Here is a 27,064-nt window from a genome sequence, read left to right as displayed (position 1 = left end):
TGAATTTATATTTTCCTAAAAGGCTTTTACCGAATTAAAACTGCAGTGAATTGGGTATGGTGGAGAGCACCAGGTCAAACTTACTTTACGCTGTCTGTTGCCCCGAGCAACTGGGTCATGTGGTTAGTGCACGCTTTACTGCGCGCTCCCGTTCATGTTTACGGAAGCTGCAAGTGAACATACGCGTACGGAAGCAAAAGTGTACGGATTGTCGAAAGTGGAAAGAGAGAGGTGTTGGCTGTCGGTCAGCGCAGCTGTCTCAAGTTTGTCACTCCACTCAGCTGAATCCCGGGCAGATCCAGGATAACCAGGCTTGCGCCACAGCTGGTGTGAAGTGCTGCCTTGAAATTGAATATCAAGAGGGAAAGAAGAGCTAGTGAGGATGGAGCAGCTCTTGGGAATGAATTTTGATGAGGTCTCCCTGCAGTTCTCCAAGATCTCAATGTATCCCCTGTTCGATGCAGCTCATTACATCGTCTCTGTTATGGCACTCAGAGAACAACCAGGTAAGGATAGAAAGAGATAGATGTTTCCAAATATTACCTGTGTAGTATTATGTAACTTTTTCTTTTTTTTTTTTTTTTTTATCCTGCATGACTACAAAGCTCGACATTCTTTTGTTGACTGTATCTGTTGTGCTTCATATCCTTCTTGTAGTTCACAAAATAACCAAACATTAAACTGGAGATTAGAGTAATAACATATTATGAAAGCTGGAAATAAGAACGAAAGGTTATCAAGACTGCTATTTTGGTTACGTGAATCATGCTAACATTACAGGTTTGCTTTAAAATGTTTTGTAACACTACTGTCCGGTGCAAAAGTACAGGTACTAAAGTTAAACCTAATTCCTGAACCAACAGTTTTGTGACCCTGGACATATTGCGCGAACTTTATTTAAACACCGGTAGAATTGTCTTCTTTTTTTGTTTTTGTTTTAATGTTGTTAAAGTACGTTTTGATGTAGTACATCAGTTATCGTTTACTGTACAGTAGCAAATAAATAAATAAATAAATAAATAAATAAATAAATAAAAAGGCACAGCTGAGTCTAGATGTGTTGATTCACAGACTTTAACAGAGATGCCAAGCAATCATTACACGAGTTAAATCAAACAAATTCAAGAGGTCTTCCCTACTTTACAATGTGCATGCGAGAAAAAAAACAAACAACAAAAATAAAAACGCGGGCTGTGAGGGAAAATCAAATAAATTGTAACGTGGAATAGATGGGCTTTGCATCAGAAAAGTCGGAAATCGCGTGTGATGGGTAAGTGCAATAATTTGTTTATATATATATATATATATATATATATATATATATATATATATATATATATATATACAGTGCCGTGAAAAAGTATTTTCCCCCTGTCTAATTTTCTGCATGTTTGCATATTTTTGACACTGAATGTTATCAGATCTTCAACCAAAACCTAATATTAGATAAAAGGGACCCTGAGTGAACAAATAACACAAACATTCGATACATATTTCATTTATTTATTAAAGAAAGTTATGCAACACTCAATGCCCCCCGTGTGAAAAAGTAATTGCCTCCTTAGACTCAATAACTGGTTATGCCTTTAGCAGCAATAACTGCAACCAAACACTTCCTGTAGTTATTTATTAGTCTGTCACAGCGCTGTGGAGGAATTTTGGCCCATGCCTCCATGCAGAACTGCTTCAACTCAGTGACATTTGTGTGTTTTCGAGCATGAACTGCTTGTTTCAGGTCCTGCCACAACATCTCAATGGGGTTTAGGTCTGGACTTTGACTAGGCCATTCCAAAACTTTAAATTTCTTGTTCTTCAACCATTCTGGTGTAGACTTGTTTGTGTGTTTCGGATCATTGTCTTGCTGCATGACCCAGCTGCGCTTCAGCTTCAGCTCACGGACGGATGGCCTGACATTCTCCTGTAGAATTCTCTGATAGAGCAGAATTGATGGTTCCTTCAATGCTGGCAAGGCGTCCAGGTCCTGATGCAGCAAAGCATCCCGAAACCATGACACTACCACCGTTAGTATGAGGTTCTTACTGTGGAATGCAGTGTTTGGTTTTCGCCCATGTGAGGCAGAAACTGGGTGTGTTTAGTGTTTCATTAAAATTGCTTGACATACATAAGTATTGATATAAAAAATATTAAGAGATTATCCTGTGTTAAAGAATTGTGAATGCTGTCGTAGTTTTGATATTTACTGTACAGATTTTTTTATTCCAGGAGGCTACAGGTACTGTCAGCGTTCCACTATCTTTTTCATTATAGGCTAAATGTACACTATTCTTTAAGATTGCATCTGATTTGTTGAAAAATAGTAATACAAAAAAAAAAAGTTTTTAAACTGGAAGGCCAAATTAGAGCTGTAAATATATAATTTGATATGTAAACTGGAAATTATAACTATAAATCTCATCTGTTTATCTGCTGGTCTGGAGCTAATCCTGTTACAGAACACAAAAAATGAGGACGTGAGCCCTGATCCTGCGCGGGATCCTATTATTGCAGTCTGGGCTGCCACAGGTGACTGTGCTGCAATAGGGAATTTCTACTATTGGCTTTTTTATTTGTTGATTTAATTTGTGGAGGAGTAAGTCAGTGATCAAAAGAACAACCTTCTAGACTGGTATCGGCATTAACTTAATTGTTGGGTGTGCACTATCTGTAGACATTCAAGGAGTTTCCACCAGGTCTCTCTCTCTTCTGAGGTTGACTCAGATTTCGTGCAAAGCCACATTTCCCTTTGAAAAACCATGCAAACCAAAGGGGAAAGGTCTTGGAGATATTTAAATTGAGTATTTGTATAAATATGTAAATGTATTAAAATTAGCTGTATGACAGGCAAAATCAAATGCATCATTCTGTTGAAAGTAATGTAACTACACTTGAGAGCTATTGATGATATGGCATAAAGCAAGTATTAGGGTAAACCTGTAGAGAACACAGTTGTTAAAAAAAACAAAAAAACACTATTTTTGTGTGGTGTTGGAGCTCCTGTATTGTATTGTAGCCCCACGTTCTTGTCATAACTCGGGAGGATTGTGGTAAGAGCAGTGCAGAATGTACTGTATGCACTTGGATGCATTTGCTCTAGCATCCACAGTTCACAGTGTACTGTGACACTTGTCAACATGAAATAACTTGCAGTAGGTTAGTTTAGAAGAACAAGTGTATCGTGTATTGTGCAGCATAGAAAGTAACTTGTCTGTTAGGGAGAATTATAGGCAGGCAGTGGACTGCAACAATTATTCTCATACCCTCCACTGAGTTTATTTGTATCCACTGTCATCCAGGAGGCATTGTTCATCTGTTGACTGTTTTCTTCTGAGTGACAGGTGTACCTTCGCTAGGAAGGCTTGACCTTTCCAGTTTAGTCTTATTGTTGTGCTGCCCACTGATAGCAGGTTATTTTAGACACAGAGAATAGCTTTCCTTGTTTGGTTCCCTTGTCATCAGTTTTCAGTCCCTTTCCCCATTGTCATCTGTCACACATTTCTGATATCAGGTTTTAAGTATGGCTTCTGGTCATGGTCATTTAAATGTCAAAGATTATTTTAGCACCATAGTTGTAAATGTGGAATGTACCCTTTGTGTTTTGACATAATGTCTATCTATAATTGAGATAGAGTTGATTGTGCAGTATACGGTAACTAAATTACCGAAGGCTCAGATCTATGACTCAAAGATCTTAGTGTTCATGGAAGCTAGGATGAAAAATTATGTTAGAAATGAACTAACCCTGAATATAGTACATCTTGACTTGAACGATAAGGGGTCATCACTAACTTTAACAGGAGATTTTTATAATCATAGTTTTATTTTTGTTTGTTTGTTGAGAAATGGTAATCACTGTTTTAATGAACACTGGATAAGTGGTAGACCCGCACTGAAGCAAACATTCCTGTTCTTTAGAATGTATCCAGGACCAATTTACAGATTTTCTGTAGTGCATGCATTTTCAACAATCATAATGTTTAAAAACTAACAGAAATGCAATAATAACGGTATATCTACAGGATATTAAAGTTTCAAAGTTCAGCACCTTATGTGTCAAAGGAAAAAAAAAAAAAGGTTTTCTGGACCGCGGAGGCTGGTTGTTCTGCATACAATATGGAGCAACTTCTCACACTGGAGTGGAAAATAACACATGTGGATGTTAAATGGATTTCTTCAGCCAACTTTTTTTTTTTTTTTTAATTGCTTTCCTCATTTTTCCACCCACACACATGTCACTAATCATTTTTACATTAAACACTATAATACAGGGGTAGTCAATTATTTTATGTTAAGGTCCAAAATTCAGCAAGGACAAGGTCCAGAGCAACATTTTCACCTTGACTGCTATCCCAATATCCACAAACAAACCCATAGCTGCACAAATATAGTTATTACACATGTTGTTGGTTCTTCACTAGGTTAAAAGTAGTTCTTCTTTAGCATAACTACTTTCTCTTTTCCAATAGTCTGCCTTCCTTGCCGTCTTGTTTCTTCCCTACCAAAACCACAGAACTGTATGTAGGCCTAATTATTTTTCAACGGTTCTGTGTTAAGACTCTGCGGTAGATGTACTAAGATTGGCCAGTCGCAGCACAAGCGTACCGCTATTTGCATTTTCGTGGGGCCCCCACCTTCAACCCCAAAATAAAAGATGTGCTTCTATCAAAAAGCTTTTCATAATCACACAGTAGCCAAATCACTCATTCTTGCTGAAGAAGATGTCTATGTTGCATTCACAGCGGCAATGGTTCGGGGATAGTGTTTTTCATACTGCCTTTCAAAGGTTTGCAAATTGCGATTGTTAATAACTTTTGAAAGCATGTTTTAAACAAATTGATGCAACTGTAAGTGTCACAATTGCCGGCAGCTTTAGTGTATTTCATTTTAATATTTGTGAACCCTGATTTGTACTATCTTCACCTGCTTTTTGCGAATCTGTGCAGGAACACCCATAGTTACATATTCATCTAAGGTTGAACTGCAAAGAAAACTGTTGCCGCAAAGCATTCCCTAAAAAGTCGCTAATAGCATTGCGCTTGTTTAGAACATTTCACCCAAGACTTCCTGCTCGTTTGCGACTATTGTGACAGGCAATACTGTTGCAAAAACAAAGCAAATTGTTGCAAACCAAACTGAAGCACAAGAAAAAAAAAACATCTTACAAATAATAAAAATAGTTATTTTACATTCAGTACAAGTATAATAGGTTAGCACTCACAGTAAAAAGAAGTGGCAGGTCCTCAAAGGCCTTGTCATTGGTGAGCTTAGTTAGTAAGAGCAATATGGAGGCAGAGATTTGCGTCAATCAACCTCAGTCAACGCTGCTATTAATAATGTTAATCTTGGGAAACGAATACATGCACACATAATGTGATCTGCAGATACTTCAGACTGGAAACATTTTAATTGCATGTGTTTTAAGACTGGCTTAGATGGCAACATTTTACAATTTTGATCACCGTTACATCGGCACATTCATTGCTAAACTTGCACATAGCACAGTTTGGTGGATTATGGAATGATGTAATGTCAGTGTTAGGGTTGAAGTCTATCATGGCCAGAGTTCGGTCCGTTGTGCTTCCAGTTGTTAATTTGTATAGACTAAATCAGTCACTGTAGTTAGACACTGTTTAAAGTACCAGAGGGTGTCAGGTTGTCTTACTGTATTGTAAAGTAATGTTAACTGGATACCCAATGCTTTTTTAAATCAAATAGTTCCTTGTTGAAAGAAAAACCTGTACCATAGGGGATACTATAGAAAATTCCCTGTCCTATGTTATTTAAATGATTCCCTTTTACTCCCTATAATTATAGCGTACAAGGTTGTTCATTGTAGGTAACTGTAATGTGTTTTGAATTAATGTTCTACTGTATTGTAACAGATTGTTGCCTTGAATACAGTATGTTACATTATTAGTTTTACAGTAACAACATACAGCACAGGTTTTCTCATTTTTGACAACTTACCTTACACCAACAGAGTAGGTCTATACTGTATGCCTAATTTTGCCTAAGGTTTCTTACTGCATTAGATCTGTTATCAGACTGACTGGTATCTTTGGCCCTCCCGTGAAGTTAATAAAAGATCAATTGCAAGCAAAATAAAAAATGGGTTATTTAGATGCCCTGAAGGAGTTCAGCATTTGTAATTAAAATGTGATTGATTTTAATCACAGCTCTAAAATTGGGGTTTACAAAGGATAATCCTGCACAAGCACCAGAACTCCATTCAGATGAAGCAGAGTGTAACTAAATAATGTGGCAAGCAGAGTGTAACTAAATAATGAGTCATTGTTGTGAACAAATGACTCAATGTTGTGATTGCCCCGGTTAGAATTGCTTGGCTGTATCCATAAGTGATAATGTTCTATAAATGTAGGTATGGAGACATTGGACCTGAGGGGGAATGATCAAATCCATACTACATGAATCTTCTTTTAATGCTCATTTTTCTCATGCAATTTACACAGTTTATACCTGAAACCGTAGATTTATGTCATCCTATATTCTGTGGATACATTCTGTAGGTAGAGATCAGCATGTGTGCGAGTCCAAGTATTTCTGGAAGAGTTTTGGAAATTGCATCTCTACATTACATACCTGTTTGTCAAGGTTTTGATTCCTGAGGACATGTGATGTTAAATAGACCCTATTATTATTATTTATTTCTTAGCAGACGCCCTTATCCAGGGCGACTTACAATCGTAAGCAAATACATTTCAAGTGTTACAATACAAGTAATACAATAAGAGCAAGAAATACAAAATACTAGACAGTATTCATTCACTGTATCCACAGTATTCATTTTATCTGCCATTCTTGTTACCACTGTTGGTGTTGAAGAATCTGAACATTTCAAAAGGTTAATGAAGAGTCATTCCTAGTATTTGTAACGGTGTGCAGCTGTACCATGTCAAGTGAAAAGTGCTAGAGAGGGACTACAGTCCAAAGCTCACCCTACAGGACTCCTGAAGCTTTTAACACTTTCTATCTATTAAACAAACTCTAATCTGTTGCAGACAGAAAAACACTGTTGAATTGCACTGAGCAGAACGAAAAACTACTTTAAATGTTACAAATTATGATCATGGTTTTACATCTAGATTTTTCTTTTTTAAAGGTGTGCATAAAGTTTACATAGCTTTGATTACTACACATCTAGATAAAACCAAGGTTTGCAATCTCCTACTCAAGTGTAATAATAGAAAGCAATGCTATTACTAAATAATTATAACCATTAATACCCTGCTTTTGATGATATTACAGGTTAATTCCATCAAGTACAGTGAACAGGTATGTTACTAAAATGTTTTTCTTACTTGCCAGTGCCTGAATCCCAGTGCTAATATTTTAAAAACAATGCTTGTGCATGAGAAGTACAGTAGTGTTTGTCTTTTGTGAAAGTGTGAATAAAAAGCAAAGTTCCCCAGTGAAAGTACTGTACACTAACTTGATAAATAAATAACAAAATAAAACCGGTGTGCAGTGTTTGCAAATGACCGTCCTTTTACTTATAACCCATGTTTCCATAAGACGTGCATGAGTTTGCAAACTAATTATTAGTTATTAAAATACATAATACCCAGTAGTCCCCAGTGTTCTTCTTGTGTAGCCAGATGACTACATCCTCAGCAAAGTGCCCTGTGCACTATGATAGTGTTCAGTGGCCTAAGACAATGGTGGACACTAAGAAAGCCTTTCATGCATTCTAAGACTTGGGGTAACAGGTAACAGAAGGACACAGGTTTTCAGTAAGCTGTGTTTTTTGGTTAAGTTAGTTCCTATTGACAAACAGGAAATGTCAGCATGAAAACCACCACATCCCATGCAAGGGTGTTGCTATTTCAATGTGGTCTGAGCTCAGTAGATCATTTGCATTTTACCAGACAGTGGTCTCTCCTGCATCCTGGACATGGGTAAACAAATACTCCTGCCGTCTAGAATACAGAATTCAAAATACAGAATCCTTGTATTTATCTGTTGACATGTACACATTATTCCTGTATGTATGCCATAGAGACCAGTCTGTACTGTAACATAGCTCTCTGGCTTTGAAGTTTGACTCAGGATGTAGAAAATGTCACTGAAAGGATACATTGCTTCTGTCACTTGCTGTCTTCTGAAACTGAATAGTGTAAGGATGTCTGCTTGGTTCTACTGTGAAATCTACTAAGTCACATGTCCCTTAACCAGATAATCTCGATTAGCTCCTTAAAGATTTAACTGTTGCTCACTATTGTATCTCCAGAAATAACAAAATGTGCAATAGGCTCATTTGGCGGTAATGCCCAATGTAACGCATCATAATACTCCCTGTTTACAGTGTGTGACCAGAGTGAAAGGATGCTTAGTTGACTAACACTAGTGCCTGTAACAAATTCCCCTTCATGTAAAAGAGTGATATTTATATTCTTGTTTCATTAGTGGTAGTGAAACAATGGTATGCTTTTTAAAAAAAAAAAATTAAAGGACCATACGAAAACATTATACAGAATTAAAAAAAAAAAAAAAAAAAGCAGCAGCAACACGTAATGGAGACATTTTGATTTTGACACTTTGCTTTACATGTTTTGCAGCTCTGTACAGTATCTAGCTGAAGATCTTACTGTAAACAAAGGGCCTGAGTTTAACCTCATTGGATTGGTTTTAAAGTTAACCCCGCCTCAGCACAAGCCTGAGAACATGTACTCTGTAGCTACTTGGCTGCCTGGCCACAATGTTGGGACACTGTTTGCTCCTCAGTTCTGTTCTACAGTAGACAGACACTGACAGCATTATAAACTTGTTAAACCTGTTTAGTTTATGTGCTTGAGCAAGTGCTGCAATACAGCGCTGTGGTATAGAGTGGAGTTGTTATCTTCAGTATTAATTATTAAACCGCTAGCTTTAGCTGGCAGTATTTCTAACCTGACATGACTTTTAATTCTAATGTACAAAAACCTTTGTTGTGCTATCAATGGTCTTACTGGTATACAGTTAGACCATTATACTTCTCTAATATATGGATACTTACTATAATTGAATCTCATCCCATATAAAGTTAGTACATATTGACCGACAGGAAATTCTCTGTATGTCTTTTTAAACTGCATTCGTTTCTATTAAAAGAATTCCAAGCATTGAAATTCCCACGCTAGAAGCCAGAGAATTATTCACCAGAGACCAAGAAAACAAAAACCCAACTAAGAAAACTTTGATATAAACTTTGTGAAAGCATATCTACAACAGCTAGGAGAGACTAGAGGTTTGCATGACATTGGCATTGGGGAGTTCTATGTTCATTTAGCCAACCTTGTATTGTGTAAAAAAAAAAAAAAAAAAAAAAAAAAAGAAAAGACAGGACTGAATATGAGTCAGGAACTGTGAGAGATATCCTTGGGAGTGTAGAGCGCTATTTCATTTCAAGAGCACCACCTACAGGAAAAAAGCATGAACTGCCGCCTTCAGGAAAATACTTGCAAAGCCTGTTTGGATCGCATTGTATTTTTTAACAAATATTTCCCCACCCCCACCATTGCAGAAATGTTCAAAAGGCAAGTGCTAAAATAGATACTGACTCTGAAAGCGATTCATTTGTGATGTTTTACTGCGTTCTAAAATTAAAAACCTATTAATTTTAACAAAAGTTGTGTAATCTAGATATCATCAAAAAATAACAAACAGGGCTGAAGTGAATTACTTTACGGTATAGTTGCATCTCAGGGTTTTGGTGAACCCCTCAAGCTTCCCTCTTGAGCAATCGGAAGCAAGGTTAACGCCCTTGACACACGTCAAACACATGCCTCAAAACACATCACGGCTGAAAACAAGTGAATCATTTTATGTAGTCCCAGTAGTCGTGTCTTGCAGGTGGTGCATTTAGCAGCACCGAGACATTTTCTTTCCGATTATGCAAGTTGCATAAAAATAGGTTTATTAATAAGCAAAAATAAACCAGATCATGCATGCAGTCTATATATCCAGCATTTAAATGAAAAATGTGCACTTTTTGCTGGCTTTTAAAAATGACAAAAAAAGTTTGTTTGTTTGCTTTTATGATAACGTTTTGTTCACTAAATTGTTCTGTGGCACAAATCTGTGACAAGACGAATGTCTTTACATACGCATAAAGTGAACACATGCAGAGATTCACCAAACAAACAAAAATATTATCAAGGTCATATTATTCTATACGTTGTAAAACAAAGCCAGCAACACGTTTGTATTCTATGTGACACATCCCAACATTACCAAGCTCATAGTTTTGAGCCAGTCTTGCATCTTGCCATGGCACACAACCTTGTTCTGTGTATAATTATTCATAAGTAAATTAAGTCAGAGACGGCTCAAACACTCGCCCATGATCTTATGCGTCACAGTCTTCAATAGCGTTTATGATAAAGTAGAAAAATATATTTGCAGAACAGCATCAGTAGTAATACAAGGTAAGTGGTGACTTGCGCATAATAACACGGGCAGCAGTGTGGAGTAGTGGTTAGGGCTCTGGACTCTTGACCGGAAGGTTGTGGGTTCAATCCCCAATGGGGGACACTGCTGTTGTACCCTTGAGCAAGGTACTTTACCTAGATTGCTCCAGTAAAAACCCAACTGTATAAATGGGTAATTGTATGTAAAATAATGTGATATCTGTATAATGTGAAATAATGTATAATGTGATATCTTGTAACAATTGTAAGTCGCCCTGGATAAGGGCGTCTGCTAAGAAATAAATAATAATAATAATAATAATAATAATAATAATAATAATAATAATAATAATAAAGACAGTGATTATGTGTGCTTAACAACAACAACTTATTAATTAATAATAATAATAATAATAATAATAATAATAATAATAATAATAATGTTGCACTTTAAAATACTTAAGAAGTTGATAAAAAGGATCAACGAAGGAATTTGTAAAGAAACAATTGAGATTGCAGTAAGTTATATATAAATGTATAAGAAAATAATAATTTTGTTGAAAATGCCAGTTCAATTATGCTACTATTGTCCAGCTGGGCTCCAAATCAGACTACTACTGGTACCACGAGAAAAAAATAATACCACGAGTACAACTGTACAATTACTACCAATATATGTTCACAATAAACCTGTTGGATATATAGGAATGTTCAATAACTGATCTATAGATTTTACAAGTCCAACCTTTATTTTACTATGGAGTTGCTGGGGGTCAGGGTGGTAAACTTTTATCAAAACAAGACCTGTTTTGTAATGGGACAGCCCATCTCTAGTATGTCCAATAGGAATGCACGGGCGGGGTCATGTATTTATTTCCAGTCTTTTGGATCGTTTCCAAGTCACGTCTGGTGTTGATTGACATTTGGCGACTTCAGTCGCTCGCGTCCAGAGTGGGTGCAGCTTCAGAGTCACTGGAAGGCAAGGCAGACGGGCCCGCTTCGTCCTGCCGCGGAGACTTCAGCCGTCGGCCAAGGTATTGTGCACAATATTCATTAAGTGTTTTTTTTTTTTTTCCTTGCGCCCCATTTTCAAATCAAACCTAGTAACTGTCACCGTAGACCTAAAGCAAAAGCTTACGTACACCTTAACCCGCTGATTTCAAAGTAGGCGCTTTGAATGACAGGCGCTGTAGCTGGCAAATGAGAGCATTCTAGCACTGCTTCAGGGTGAAATAGTAAGAGTAATAACAGACCACTGAGATGACTGACAGCGACCCCCAGCCATTCAGAGTGGAACGGAGACAGAACAGACAGCAAGTATAAAAACTACACAAACTAGAGATTTCTAAATTTATTATTTTTGGTAAGAAAATAAAAAATAGCAAGTATTTTTTAAACTCATATTTTTTGTGAATTTGACATTTAACAAGCTTAACTGATTAATATTGAAAAGTAGCAAGTCTATTTGGTCAGTATTTTACAATCCTCAGTCACTTTCTAGCAACATTTTTTTTTTTTAATCTTCCTAGTCATCAGTGATCTAAAGAACAAAATATTGTGACTTTGTTCATTTAAGTGTCTCTCCTTTTATACTTCAGTAAAGATCTTGATTACTGTTTTCTTATGCTTGCAAAAAGTTTGAAGCAGAATGAAAGCATTCGGACAGTTCAAGGCTGCCAGAGAATAATCGCTGTCTAGACTTTTATATTGTAACAGTAAAGAATGTACAGTAGAAGTACACGGAATATCCTGGCTGACACAGGTAGGTGGCGTTGAAAGGCAGAAGAAGTGCTTGCACTCTGTGATAGTGCAGGGTATATATTATTATTTGTTTATACTGCCCACTGCAATCCAAAAGCAACAGGCCAACTTTTGAAAACTGGAGTTTCAGGCTGCTGTCAGCTGGTAGTTCAATCAGCTACTTTTCTAAGGCTAGGGCAATGTTTGAAGCAACAGGATCCACTGAGAATGGATCCAAAATGCAAAGGTTGCCTTCCTAGGGATCTTCTGAGAATGGTTCTGACAGTTGACTTAAATGCTGACATACAACTTTGGAGATGTCAATGTAGGAATGTTCTTCCAAAAACTCACGTAGGAGCGGAAGCATTTCCATTTCTTCTTGAATCCCACCATGAACACACTACTGTATTTGCCTTGAATGGAAATATTTAGTTTGCTAACAGTATCAGATATGCCAGACATGTAGGCAAGCTTTGTTAAAAACACAGTCAGTAAAATGCAATGCCATGGTGGATTTTTCCTCTCTTCAAATAAGTTATTCAGCACCTTCCCTCTGGAAAGCCAAAACTTCAAAAAAACTTTTCAGTTTATTTCTCCACACCACAGTGTTTTCCCATCATGTAGCGCCTACAGAGCATACTCCTACACCATTTTTGTGTGAGATCTTAAGTAACATTGTTTTCATAATAAAAAATAAATATCTTTGCTCAATCTGTGTACTACACTTTGTAGGCTTGGAAAAATAACAACCTGTGATTGGTTAAACAGCATCACATGACTGTGTATATATAGTGTATAGTACGGCTTGCATACTAATGAGCCGCTTCACACTGAATAAATCACTACACACCACTACATTCTGAATTCTATGACAAACTGCCATTTTATTTGTTATTAGTTACAAAACCACAGCCAAGAATCTGTGGCATTTTACCTATTTCCTTTAATATATTTGGGGATGAAACTCTACATAACTGGCACAACACCAACTTTCTGAGTGAAGACAGCAGTCCATCTGAAAAAAATTAAATAAGTGCACCAGCAACAGTAGACACAACAGTAGATGAGGAACAGCTAAATTAAATAGAAGAAAACAAAGATTGAAAAAAACTCACACACTAAAAACATTAAGGGAATTTTATGCCAGTGCAAGAAGTTCAGCTGGGGACCAGTATTCAGTCTCCAGTTTTATAACGCTGAGCTGGACTAAATACATATTTTAACAGTAGAAGTTTTAACATCTCTGCTGACAGCGAGTTTAAAACCAGCAATAATGTATTCCTTCCCAAAAGCTCATCTTCAGTGTCATTTGAAATGGGGACACTGAGTTGTTTTTGCAGCTGCTTCACACAGTAGTTCATGGCAAATGTCCACAGCATTTGGCAAAATAAGCTCTTCTCCAATATGCTGTTCCAGTTTTGAAGGCTTCAGTGCTTCATTGGACACCTCACTGCATTCCACACCCCGCGGCCTTGGCTCTGAATCACCAGCTGTAAAGCCAAACGTAATGTAATTGGGATCGGATTTTCTTGCAACTCGCTTTAGCACTTTTGCTGCCATTTGTGAACTTGCCACACCATCACGATCTATCATGTTATATTGTTCTACCCCATTTTCTTGTGCCAAACAATTCGAACAGTTCTCTGACCTTTTTTCTGTTCCCCTTATTAACTTTTTTCCTGTGTTTCCTTAAGGATTCAATTCTATATAATGATTCAAGTCTTTTTTCACACACTACCCGCTGAAGCCTCACAGTACCACCACTCGCAGAAGCTTGAGTCAGTGAAATCACTCCAGTGATGGGTGGTTCCCCAAAAAAATGAGGAGGCAGAAAAAAGGCAGAGGGCTTGGGGGGGGGGGGGTTCCCTTAAGCTCCCAGCAGCAGTAGAATATGATTGACAACATTCTTCTTCATTTGGCAGACGCCTTTATCCAAGGCGACTTGCAGAAACACACTGCCGATAAACTTGAATTAAAAACACATTGAGATTTGAAAGAAATATAATACATTTACTTGACAGTTCATTATTATTATTATTGACAGACACGTTCGCTTTCACTCTTTTAACCAGCTTTGAGGGCAGCATCTCATTGACAGCGGCCCCGCCTACGGCTCACTGGTTGAGAAACTGCTCTAGAACATTGTGTTAAGGTATGATCCTGTACTCTTGCGGCTGAAGAACTAAATACTGGGCAGGCAGATGCTAATGTGTCCTGTTTTCATCATCAGGTGAATCAAAAGATCCATCTGTATGACATTTTTAAAATGCATTTATACCATCATATGGCATGGTACAGTATTAGGTGCAAGTGTTATGTACTGAGCAAGTTTTTTGTACAGTGAACTTGGGATGGATAATTGTTCTTCGTTTTAGCAGTTGCCATTACAGAACCCTTATTTTGGAGGTAAAATTAAGAACAATTACTTTTATAAGGGTTTTTTTCCCCCCAAACACAGCAATCCCAACAATACTCATTCTCCTAGACGTATTAATAGCCATTGGAGGGAGACAGTGTTTTGAGGTAACTTTGTTATATTGTGCATGTTTTGTTTCCCCACTACAGTGAAAGCTATCCCACCCTGTCTGCCTGCATTGGTAGTAAATAGATAACATTTAGGATGCCACTACATTTGTGGAACATCTTGCTAAACACCCCAGCCAGTTGGTCATTACTAGACACTTGTAACTGTTTGGGGTGGCCACTGCTCTTATGAGACTTCTTGCTTATTAAATCATTTACATATCGAAGAGTGCATGATTATCAACTGATGAATTTATTAGGGACTCAAACATACAGTATATTGCTTTACATCCACCTAACTAGAAAAGATTCAGTTGATTAGTTTCACTGCATCAGCAGCCAGAGATCATGCACAGGCATAGTTGTTAATCATTATTCATCAGGAACTTGTGTGTGTGTCACTGTGTCACTCTGCCTGTCCTCTTTTATTTAAATTCAATTTATCTTCCCTTAAAAGCAGGCTGACACATTCTTGTGGAGGTGATTGCCAGCTCATACCATGTATACTCAATTTTATTTCACATGCCTTACTGTTGCAACAGAAAAATGATCTCTTGGTTGAGAAGGTTACAGCTTGGAATTTTGCAGAACCAGAACAGCAAGTCCCTGCATTGTGTGTCGCTGCATTATGTCAGCAACTATTTTCAGGTGTCACCACACACAAATTCCACTGTCCTAATGAAACGATAAAAGGACAGGACAGATGAATACCCGTAGAAAGACAAGGGGTGTTGAATTGCCTATCTAGACCATCTTAGACCTTTCTTCTACATATTTATGCAAATTATTTTTATGATCAAGCTGTCTCATTGTGCAGTATTCTTCAAGTTCTCTTCCCCATTGTACTTCACTCTGACCTCTGTTCACTAAATATCTTGGTATCGCTGAATAGAGCATCGTCACATCTTTTACATTCAACATGGTACTGTTTTTGGCAGTGGTACTGCACTGTATCTTATATATGGTTGCATTAGATTTTGAGAGTCTGAGTGGTTGATACTGTTTTTAATGCTGTATTGTATAGAAACACTACTGTCCATAATTTAAGTAAATACATTAAATGTACAGGAATATTTGAAGACATTTTAATACAATAAAAATTAATTATTTTGGGTGATAAAGAATGAATAGAAACCCTTATATTTTATTTATTTTACGCTAGGCCTTATCTATTATGTTTATTCATGGCTTACCAGAGTATGCAATTGTATAAACGACCGTACACAGCTGTCTACCTTGGTTCCAGAAAGGATGACTTCTTACAACGACCTACAGTACATCATTCTTTTCTTAAAGGTACAGTTTGCAATTGAGATGCGTTTCCTTTTCTGTATTAAAAGGCTGCTTTGCTTTCTGTGATTGCAGGAGCAGTAGACGTGGCACGACGCAGCCCCTTTGCATGCTGGATCAGTGCTATGATTTACTGCTTCGGTGGAGCAGTGCTGTCGGGTCTCTTTTTGGCGGAGCCAGCACTCCTACCCTTCTCAAACACCAGTAATATAGTATTGGCTTCAATAATCTGGTAAGTCACCATTTTATCTCAAGCTGCACTGTACCAGTTGGTTAAAAAACACGTATATTCAGAACAAATTTTAAACCAAAGAAGTGAGAGACTAGTGCAGCTTTTACACATAGAGATTAATAAAGCATTGTTTGAAAACCAACTGATAATGTATCATAAACCAGCTTGCAACTTCATATTTTCTGTGTTATGGTAAGTCCTCGGGCAAAATTAACCGCTCCTTTCACTTTGATGGCTGCCAGATTGGGCTAAAGTGACTGTGGTTTCCTGGTGATTAAAGATCCAACACTTCACGATACTGGCATTAATCTTGGTACACAGCTGTATTACTGGGGGGAGGGGGGGAGGCTCTTGGCAAGTTGCTGTACTCTACACAACACTGCCCTCCAGAGGAAGCAAAAGAAAAAGCACATATTTCTCCAACATAGATTGATGATTGCTCAATACCACCACAGTTTATGACTGTTATACAGTTTAAATATGAACTGTGTTCAGGTCCCTTAGCAATTCAGTATATATTTTTAAATGATTCTTAAGACAGATTTCTGTGCTTTAGGGTTATGATATAACAGAATAATGTAAAACATTTATAAAAAAAAAAACATACCGATGTTTGTGTATTTCCTAAACCAATGTACACACACACTAGGCTTTTCATTATCTTGTTTGCAAAAAATGTATACAATTGTTTATTGGATTGTTCCGAATTGCAATCCGCAAGGACTATACAGTTTATATGGAGAGAAGATTTGTGGAACTGTAAATCCATGAAAGGCTCTATTTTGAATGAGGACAACACAATTAATGGATTCTGTTCTCGGACACCTACAGTGCACGTAACCCTGTCATATTTAAAGAATTATAAATAAAGAAAAGGCAGGTGGGTATAAAACAAGTTCTGTGTTTTGGTATAATTTCCTGTGCCAAACAAAGCCTGTATAATGTGACTAATCAGTATGTGTGGCTTGGTTATATTCACTAGATAGCACTGTTATTCTAATGGACCTAATAAAGGTTTAACAGGTGGCATTAAGTCACTCCTATGTCCACATCCTACACACACCATTGGGATTCTCTACGTGGGCTAGGATCAACGGGTCTGCCACAACTTTAAAACATAATCTAGACTCTCTTAATTGAATGTCATTAAAAAAGACTTCTAGTCAAAACGTTTTGTCATATAATTATACTACTGTAGTTTCCTTTAGTATTTCTGCATTTTAAAATACAGTATTGTCTACTATTGTCTGGTACATCACACTACCTCCTTAGTTCCCTTATAGATAAGGCCCTGTGAAAATCATGGATACGGGTAAAGTATCGTATTTTGCGGAATGTGCATGGAACTATTTTAGAAATTGTGTACAGATTATTATAATTTTAAACAGCAAATAGAGAGATAAATCCACTGACATCATCAAAATGAACGTCAAAGTTACTCAAGCACTTTACAATAGTTTGTGAAACAGTGTTGTAATTAACAGCCTGTAGGTAAAGTGGATCTGCAAGGACAGCTTTGAGTTTAGTGGACTTTTGAAACATGGAAGCCACCGTTTTTGTGTTTCTTTGCAACTAAAGCAGTCACGGTATTGCTCTGGATTTCCGCCTTTCTCATTCGGTGAATACTTGAATCTAAATGCCTGTCAAAAATGATTTTCAGTAGTGATCTACAGTAACTTTGTAAGACATACAGAAGAGCTTACCTCCATCTCTGTGTAAAATTCCTGCTGGATACTGCTTTACGTGATCTGCTGCAGACACATTTTTAGAGAAATCCATTTTCTTGTTTACAGTGTGTAGCATTTTAATTTCCCGCCTAGATTGCATATAGTCACTTGACAATCACTGCACATACATGACAAATAGTACATGCAGGCACACAGCAGAGCTGTACAGTTTAGTTAATGTGATTTATTTAATTTTTTTTTGGATGAAATACAAATAATTATGAAATTATTTATTTTTATTTCTTAAGAATATTGTGGTAATTTCACGATTTACACGCAGTCTGAAATCGCGATTTACACAGGATCTTACTTTATTATTTATTTATTTAGCAGACACCTTTATCCAAGGCGACTTACAGAGACTAGGGTGTGTGAACTATGCATCAGCTGCAGAGTCACTTACAACAACGTCTCATCCTCAAGACGGAGCACAAGGAGCTTAAGTGACTTGCTCAGGGTCACACAATGAGTCGGTGGCTGAGGTGGGATTTGAACTGGGGACCTCCTGGTTACAAGCCCTTTTCTTTAACCAGTGGACCACATAGCCTCCTACTTATAGACAATGTTATTGAATATCAAAGGGGAAGACTATGGCTAGGTGGTGATGAATATAATAATACAACTGTACAATGAGCATTATTGCCAGGAACATGCATGGTACTTGTGTCCCATTATTCAAGAAACAATCCAGGCCAAGAGAAGGTAGCATAAGGAACACTGGATAACTGTGACACATGCCTTGTATAATGGACTGCTGAAATGGTGCCTAGAGATAAATTAGATTATAAATGAGTATTTGTTTTGGAGCGAGACTCTTGTTAAATTACATGTATTGCCATCACGGGTCCCTGGTTAACAATGAAATGGTTTTGAAAACAATAGAAGTGCTGACACAGATGGTGTCTGTATGCTTTTGACTTGCAATCAACATGTGCCATACATAGTCACAATTTTTCAGCAAGAGGGTTGTGCTTAAAATTGGGGAGAATAATAGGCCTATGTACTGGAATTCATAACTCCTTTGTTTACTTTCTTATGATTTTACTTTACCAAATAGCTGATAAATGATGATTTTTATATATTAAATTGCATTTCTGCTGTTTAACTGTGTGACAAAGCTGTCCTCAAAATATGGTTTCTTATGGCTTGTGGTGTTAAGTAGTTTTAAACAGCTGTGTGCTGTCTGAGTTACAGGGGCAAATCGTATTGTTAGTTCAGTGCCTATTCAGCTGTTACCAACAATTCAGTCTGCCCTTATTTGCCACAATATAAATAACTTCACTTTTATCGTCCTTTTGTGATTTGCATTTTTAGGAATGTCTTCAGACCTTGAAACGAGCAGGCGAACTGTATACCTTACTACGTGTTACTGTGCTTGTGGTGATTTGTTCAGGCTATGGCACCATCTGCTGGAAGTACTGTAAATGTGGTATTTGTGTATCCCATGGTGTTCACTGCTAAAGGGTGCCTAATATTTTGAATACAGTCTAATAGGAGGTGGCATTTTCTCTGATGGAATTAAGATGTTTTTCACTTTTGTTTTCCACAAGTTAAATTATGCTGCATTGTATGGTAGTTTTGTATTGCGGACTAATAACCATTTGGGCTAAGTTTCACAAAGAGAACCCAGGAGGTTTCACCCTATACAGCGCATCCTATTTTTGTGGTCAATAGCAGTGTGCTGAGTTACAGTACAGTATTTCCAAAGTGATTATGTGGGATCCTATGTTGAAAGAGCTATGTGAAAGCTGGGATTTAAAATGTGATGGTAATAAATATTATGACAACCGAGAGATTATTCATTCTTTATTTTAAAACTTCATCTAATCAAGTTTTAAATATTGTAAGATCTGTATGACAGTCAGTATTTTTTAAGCATCTCTGTGAGGCTAAGTGTGAAGTACATGTTATTCCCCTAAATGAACTTTCTTTCTAATGCACACCTGCTTGCTTTTCTCCCAGGTACCTTGTGTTCTACTTCCCTATGGACCTAGTCTATAAGTTCACTGCATTCCTGCCTCTTCGGCTGGTCCTGGCCAGTATGAAGGAGGTAACCAGAACCTGGAAAGTGGTAGGAGGAGTAGCTCATGCCAGAGCACGCTATGAAGAGGGCTGGCTTGTGATGATCGCTGTTGGCTGGGCTAAAGGTAAAAATGTGGAAAACGATGTTTCAGTTTTCTGTTTGCACTCACCCACACCAAATTCCAGTTCCCCTCAGCATGGCTAGAGGTTAAACAGTTAATTCTGTTTCGTCATACAAAAGGATATAATACACCACCAAATGTTGCGGCTCACTCTAAATGTGATTTAAACATGCAGCTAAATCCATATAATGTTCTTGCACCAAAACTGAGCCGAGTTTAATTCCCTGAAAGATGTTGGCTGAAGGAGGCTAAAAGAGTTAATGGACTATCGTTTTATCATGGTGTTTTAACATGGGGAATCCAGATAAGGGGTTCTTCCGAGTCCACACTAAAGGTGGTCCTTAGTACATGTTTGACTGTATTACTGTGGACAGGATGGTCGAGTGGTGATGTCACAGACCAGGAAGTAACCACACACAGCAAGGTACCATGGGTCGAGTCACAAATGCGCTTGTTTTTCTTTTATTATTAATAAGATATTTAAACAAAATCAAAGCACTACACAGAACAAAACAGCACAGTGGCCAAAATAAATAGACAGTAAATCACACAGAACAGTACCGTGCTGGTCAAAATCCAGCACGAATAGCAATTTTCAGTTCTTACTTTTGAAGTTCCTCTTCTGAACAACCCCAACCCCGACTGAGAGGTTCCTGCCTCTTTTATGCAGCTGTGCCTGAGCTTGATTGCTTGTCAATCATTCAGTCGTGCTCAGGCACATTCTACACGTGAATTGATTAGGCAGGAGAAGCAATTAACCCTTCCCTTCTGACCTAAAACAGTGCAAATAAAATATTATTATTATATTATTTAAATAATAATACAATCAACACGGGTGGGGTGTACCCTGTCACAATTGCATACGTTGTTAAAGTGGAGAAATGTAAAAAAAAACAATACAAAATAAATGGTATCATGACAAACAGTAGAACTTTGTAAAAATAAATAAATAAATAAAACACTGTCTGTTATGACCCAGACTCTCTAACTTGTCTAGTTATATGCTGTTTTCTTTGTTGGACAGTAATAATTGAAGCCATGACTGGAAGTACATTTTATCTTGACTTAAATCATAGGCATAGAACTGGAGAAGTATTAAACCCCCTACATTTCTTGGTCAATGCTATCATCATGGGCCACCCACCAAGTTAAAACCAGATTTTCTAAGCTGACGACCAATCATTTGTACAAAAAAACCCCACATACATAATATCTATTTATGGAAGAAAATGCTACATTACTTTGTGCATAAGTTCTGAAAAGCATATCATCTGGATGCAAGATCGGTGAGTTTTGATTTTTAAACATATTTCACAGATTGAAAAAAACTCTGAGCCAAATGAAAACTATCATTCTCTGTTGTGCATATCATGATTCCATTTACCAATAATTATGATCAAATGCAGAACCATGTGTTGTTTTCTTAGTTTTCTTTATTGTAGTGCCATGTGTTCTGCAGAAGAAAGTTTGTCCTTGTTTCAATAGTATTCCTTTAGAAAACATCTTATTGATGTAATCTCTGTCACACACACACACACACACACACACACACACACACACACACACACACACACACACACACACACACATACATACATACATACTGTACTTATAAGTTAAAGCACACATTTCACTAGTTAAACAGGAGAAGTACGCAAGGTAGTGATAATCTGTTATAAAAAAGAAAACAGATAAATTAATGCACCTCAAGACTGTATTTTGTCTATTATTCGTACTGATAAAACAAGGAAGCCATTACTTGGATGACGGTAATGTTTCGGTGAGCTATTTCTTAGTAATAATTATCTACCTGTTATGTGTTCATTTTTAGTGTGGGTGAAACTAGGGTTAACATTATAACAAAACCAGAGCTGACATTCTCCATGACAGATTAAATTAGCATTTTATAGACACTGAATAAACTTAATATCCTGTTAGGTCATTGCCTGTTATCTTAAAGAATCACAATGTTTTTACAGTTGAATTTTACTTTTGGTCTATATATATATATATATATATATATATATATATATATATATACACACACACACACACAATATCTAGAAATTTCTCGAAAACAATGAATTTTAGGAAAAATCTTTCGTAGCAAAAGTTTTGCTTTTGTAGATGAGGAAAAAAAGTTACAAGAAATGGATGTCTGCAGTTATTTATCAGCATTTTTTTGCAAAACTCCAAAAATGCTAATTCAAAAGTACTCATACCCTTTGATGCTATGATAGTATTGTCTACAAGGTGCTTGAAATTTCAATATGATAATGCAGAACCTAACTCTAGAAAAGTCTAGAAAATGCTGGATTGTAGGTGAACATTCTTAGAGTATAAAAGGGTTAGGCAAAGGATGATTGCTGTCATTACCAATAAGCCAATATGGGGAAAAAGTAAAGAGCTATCTGAAGACCTTAGGTAGAAAATGATTTATTGTCATAAAGCTGGAGAAGGATACAAGATTTACAAGCATTTGAGAATCCCAATTTCAACTATTGTTTCTATTATCAAAAAGTACAAGACTCATGGTACTGTCACAACACTCCCTCGGTCTGGAAGAAAGAAGGTTCTTTCACCAAGAACAAGTAGAAGAATTGTGAAGAAGGTTAATAACAATCTGAGATTGACTGCCAAAAATATTCAAAGTGAATTTGGCTGCAAGTGGGACTGGGGTTTCCATTTCAATCTTAGGTCAAGTATTGCATGGTGAAGGTCCAATTGGTCGCAGGCCAAGGAAAAATCCACTCTTAGGAAAACATAAAAAGGACAATCGCGTAAAGTTTGCAAAACGGCATTTGAATGATGGATATGCGTTCTGGTCAAAGGTTTTGTGGAGTGATGAAACAAAAATCGAGCTATTTGGTCACACTGGTAGTCGTTACGTTTGGAGAAAGCTGGTGAGGCATACAAAGAAAAGAACACCATACCTACTGTCAAGCACAGAGGTGGTAATATCCTTCTATGGGGCTGTTTTTACTAATGGCACAAGAAATGTAGTTCCAAAACATGGTAAAATTGATTCCTAACATACCAGAAGATATTGGCCAATCATCTGAAACCCTCTGCTACAAATTTGGTTTAAAGCACAATTGGATGTTCCAACACAACAACGATCCAAAGCACACATCAAAATCAACTTTAGAATGGTTAAAGAAGAATGCAATCAAGGTTCTGGAAAGGCCTAGTCAAAGTCCCAATCTAAATCCGATTGAGAATCTTTGGTATGAGTTGAAGAAGGCTGTCTGTGCACAAGAGAAGTCCTCGGAATTTGAATGAACCGGAACAATTTTGCATTGAAGAATGGTCATAAATCACTAAAGAATCATACCAAAAGCTCATTGACAAATATCCTAATCGTAAGATTATTATTGCTAAAGGTGCATCAACTAGATATTAATTTAATTTTCTTTGTTAGGGTATACATACATACATACATACATACATATACATACATACATACATACATACAGTCAACCTCGTTAACTCGACATCCCACAGGGATGCCATTTACTGTTGACTTATCCAAGGTGTCGAGTTAACCACGGGTGCACATGAGCCATGGCATTAACATGCATATAAGTAACAGAACTCACATGTTTACAGTATTTACACGTTTATTTTTAGTTAAATATCCTTATGAAAATGGTTGAAAGAACTGCAGTGAATGAATCAATTACAGTATACAGTACTGTACAAACAAGGTACAACTCGTGTAGTTCGACTGAAATAAGAGTTAATAAAATAGCTGCAGCGTTATTTTTACGAAAACAATCCATCCACAGACTCTGCACAAACTGTTGACTATACTTTTAGTTATTGGCTTGTACTGTCTAATTTGACGGCTTAAATAGCAAAAGTTAACAAATGTACATTATACAGAATTAACTCAGTGAACAAAAAAAATAATAAACAACTTAGTTTCAGACAGAAATTAAGCATTGTCGATTTGTTTTGCATGCAAAGACACGCACTTTGAAAGTTCTGCTGACAAGGAGCTGAGACTCTTTGGAGTATCTTCAATGCCCTCTTGAGCCAAAAACATCTGCTAGGAGGCTCTGGAAGTTCAGGTGTCGAGTTATCCACTGGTCTTTTTAATAGTTTTATCCCTTCGGTAGGCAAGCATTTTGGGCATTTTGTCCAACCTATGAATTGACCCAAAATAGGTTTCAGGCCATGAAATGGCTCTACAAATGACACACTTTCCATGACTTTGCCTTAGATATAGTAAGTCACTTGTGTTGCAGTAGTTTCAGGTTGGAAGGAAGGTTTTTATTTAAATTTTAAGTATTAGAAAGCTGTGTAGTCACAGATATTATGTTTGTGTCTTGTTGGTGAATGCTACAAGGATATTTTGCTTTTGATTATTCCTGGACCGTGGAGTTCTACGGGCTGTGAGACCGTGCTGATTATTCGTTCATTGCCTCACTGTTACAGCCCTGTTGTTTTATGTTCTGATTAACTGACACAACGTGACTGTGTTTCCTTTTTCTTTCTGTACAGGTGCAGGGGGTGGGCTGATGTCTAACTTTGAGCAACTAGTTAGAGGAGTCTGGAAGCCTGAAACCAATGAGCTTTTGAAGATGTCTTAGTGAGTAATTTTTAATAGATTTTAATAGATTTCGGTAGAACTGGGTGGTGTTTTGAGGGGTATTTTCAATTGAATTTGATATTTACTGTAGGTTCCAGTTCATATAAATAAGGCGATCGTACTATAGTTGAGGAATTTGCCATGTTTATGATTATTTCATTTGTATTATAAAAACAATATTCAATTTCTTATGGAGGTGCAAGGGAGGTAGATCGTTTGCTGCCCCCCTTTTTTTTTTACCTCTCTCCCCACAATGCTATAATATCACCTATGGCATTTACATGACAGCCAGAAAGTTATCAGGTCCCTAAATCTGTTTTATTAGGGTAATAGGAGGGAAAGGTAACATTTGTTACATTTACTAAAATGAAAATAATAATACAAATGGTTTTAAAAAGACCAAATTTCCATTGGGCATGCATATATATATTAAGCAGAATGAGGCAACAAACAAGTGAGTACAGACACAACAAACCTGGTTATAATGGGTCAGGTCTCGGTTTTACAACAGCTGTTTAAGATTACACACAGCTACTGGTACTCGTGCTGGAAACACTGGTACTTGAGATGAAAAGGTTGAAAACCACTGATTCTTCTAGTGCAATGATCGTGTTTCCATGTACGGGACCTGCTACCAACCATACAGGTTTTAAAAAAATAATCCAGGTCTAAACAACAAAAAAAAAAAACTTGGCAACACCTATGTATTTATATGTGTGTGTGTGAGATATATATATATATATATAATCTCATATCATTTCCAGCAGCCCGTCACTTCGACAGTGATGATCACACTGCTGAAGACATCACAGTCTGTGTGATCAATCGGTGCTATGGAACAAATGTTGCTCGAAAAAGGAACGAGAGTTTGTCTTCAAACTGGGAACTTTGGAACCTCTGGGAATGAACATTCTATTCTAAAAATCATGACACCATCCACAGATTTTTGTATAATTACAATTCTTGAATAACAACAAGTTTACTGCACTGTTTTTACTTTTCTTTTTCAACAGCTGAAGAAGGTTTTTTTCCCGAACATCCTGAAAATTTAAAGATTTTTTTATTTATCTTTTTATTATATCGTTTAAACCTTTTGTGTACGTTTTTTTAAAAACCTTTTCTATATATATATATATATATATGAATGTGTGTGTGTGTGTGTGTGTGTGTGTGTGTGTGTTGAGTGCCCAGTTGAAGAACCTGTCTGTACTGTGTGTGAATTTTAGATGTGGTAAACCCTGCTCTTTACTTTGCAGTCCTGTCAAGGTAACTCTGGTAGGATCTGTGCTCTTCACCCTGCAACAGAGTCAATACCTCCCATTGGCCAAACATCAGCTTATGTTTATGTACACCATGTTCCTCGTTATCAACAAGGTAAAACATGTTGCACACTTTGTGTTTTTGAATCTGCGTCTATCAAAGGCTTAAACTTGGTATGTGTATGACATCTCAGTTATCTTAATAATAACACTCTGGTGTACCAGATGTATTTAGACATGTTTCTGTAAACAGAAAATGCAAGTGATTCTAAATGAGAAGAAGGATTTCATTTTTGTCCATCATCACTTGTGGCCTTTCCCCTTTTTTTTAACGATTTATTGTTAAAGACTTCTATGATGCATACTTTACCAGTTTATTTTAATATTATTATAGTTATGGATGGACATATATTTAACAATACTTGAAAGACTGCTTCCTAACTGTTGTTCTTTTTCTTTTCAGATACGGATGATGATCACTCCCTCCACTACCTCTGTGTTTGCACCGTTCGAGGCTGTATTGTACAGTCTGCTTTTCCAGTGGCAGACTGGAGTCCAAGGACCTTCTGGTGCTCCCAAGAAGGGTATCAAGGGACGTAGAGAGAACCCCAATGGTTCAACCGATACAAATGGAAATATTTCAGAATCTGTTGAAGAAAAGGGAAATGGTACAACAGTTTCCAGAAATGGATATAGAAAGAAAACAGATTAAAGACTGGCCAAATTGTGCAACACTTTTCATAGATGTTTTTCACTTAATGCATTTGAATGACTTTGAACTGACAATTAAAAATATACAAATTTATAGTTACATACTACTGATATTCTATTTTCATATTTCTGTGCATGTACGTTTTGATTATGACAACTGTAATGTGTGACAGTTGCAAGGGGCTTACTGGGTAGTGTTGAAATAACTAAACAAAACTTCCTTGTTTTGTTTGTTAGTTATATTATGAGATTTATAGATTTCTTATATATTGAATGTGATTTTACCAAAAAATAAGATTTTTATTGTTATTACGGCAAGATTAATATAATGTTATTTATACATAATTTGCTCTAATCACATATTTTTTTTTTTTTTTTTTAAAGATACAACTATTTTATGAGAGCTTGAGATACTGTGCGATAATAAAACTTGATTCTTCA

General features: G+C 36.8%; 1 protein-coding gene across 2 annotated transcripts; it reads left to right on the top strand.

Annotated features, from left to right (window-relative positions):
- The first annotated feature begins 99 nt into the window (after positions 1-99).
- On the top strand, positions 100-27,064 carry LOC117420522 (trimeric intracellular cation channel type B-like). 2 transcript variants are annotated; one of them, XM_059023475.1, is made up of 7 exons: positions 399-506; positions 7,264-7,290; positions 16,032-16,188; positions 19,878-20,062; positions 24,566-24,653; positions 25,910-26,027; positions 26,376-27,064. In XM_059023475.1, exons 3-7 carry the CDS (start codon positions 16,082-16,084, stop codon positions 26,622-26,624), a joined length of 747 nt encoding a protein of 248 aa, XP_058879458.1. In that variant the 5' UTR covers positions 399-506; positions 7,264-7,290; positions 16,032-16,081; the 3' UTR covers positions 26,625-27,064. The 2 variants fall into 2 exon arrangements, with proteins under 2 accessions (XP_034760769.2, XP_058879458.1); XM_034904878.2 differs by lacking the exon at positions 7,264-7,290 and having other exon boundaries at positions 100-506.

This window comes from Acipenser ruthenus, chromosome 1 (assembly GCF_902713425.1).
Source record: "Acipenser ruthenus chromosome 1, fAciRut3.2 maternal haplotype, whole genome shotgun sequence".
Classification (NCBI taxonomy): Eukaryota; Metazoa; Chordata; class Actinopteri; order Acipenseriformes; family Acipenseridae; genus Acipenser; species Acipenser ruthenus.
The sequence above is the reverse complement of the archived record's forward strand: the minus strand, read 5'-3'. Positions and strand labels throughout refer to the sequence as shown.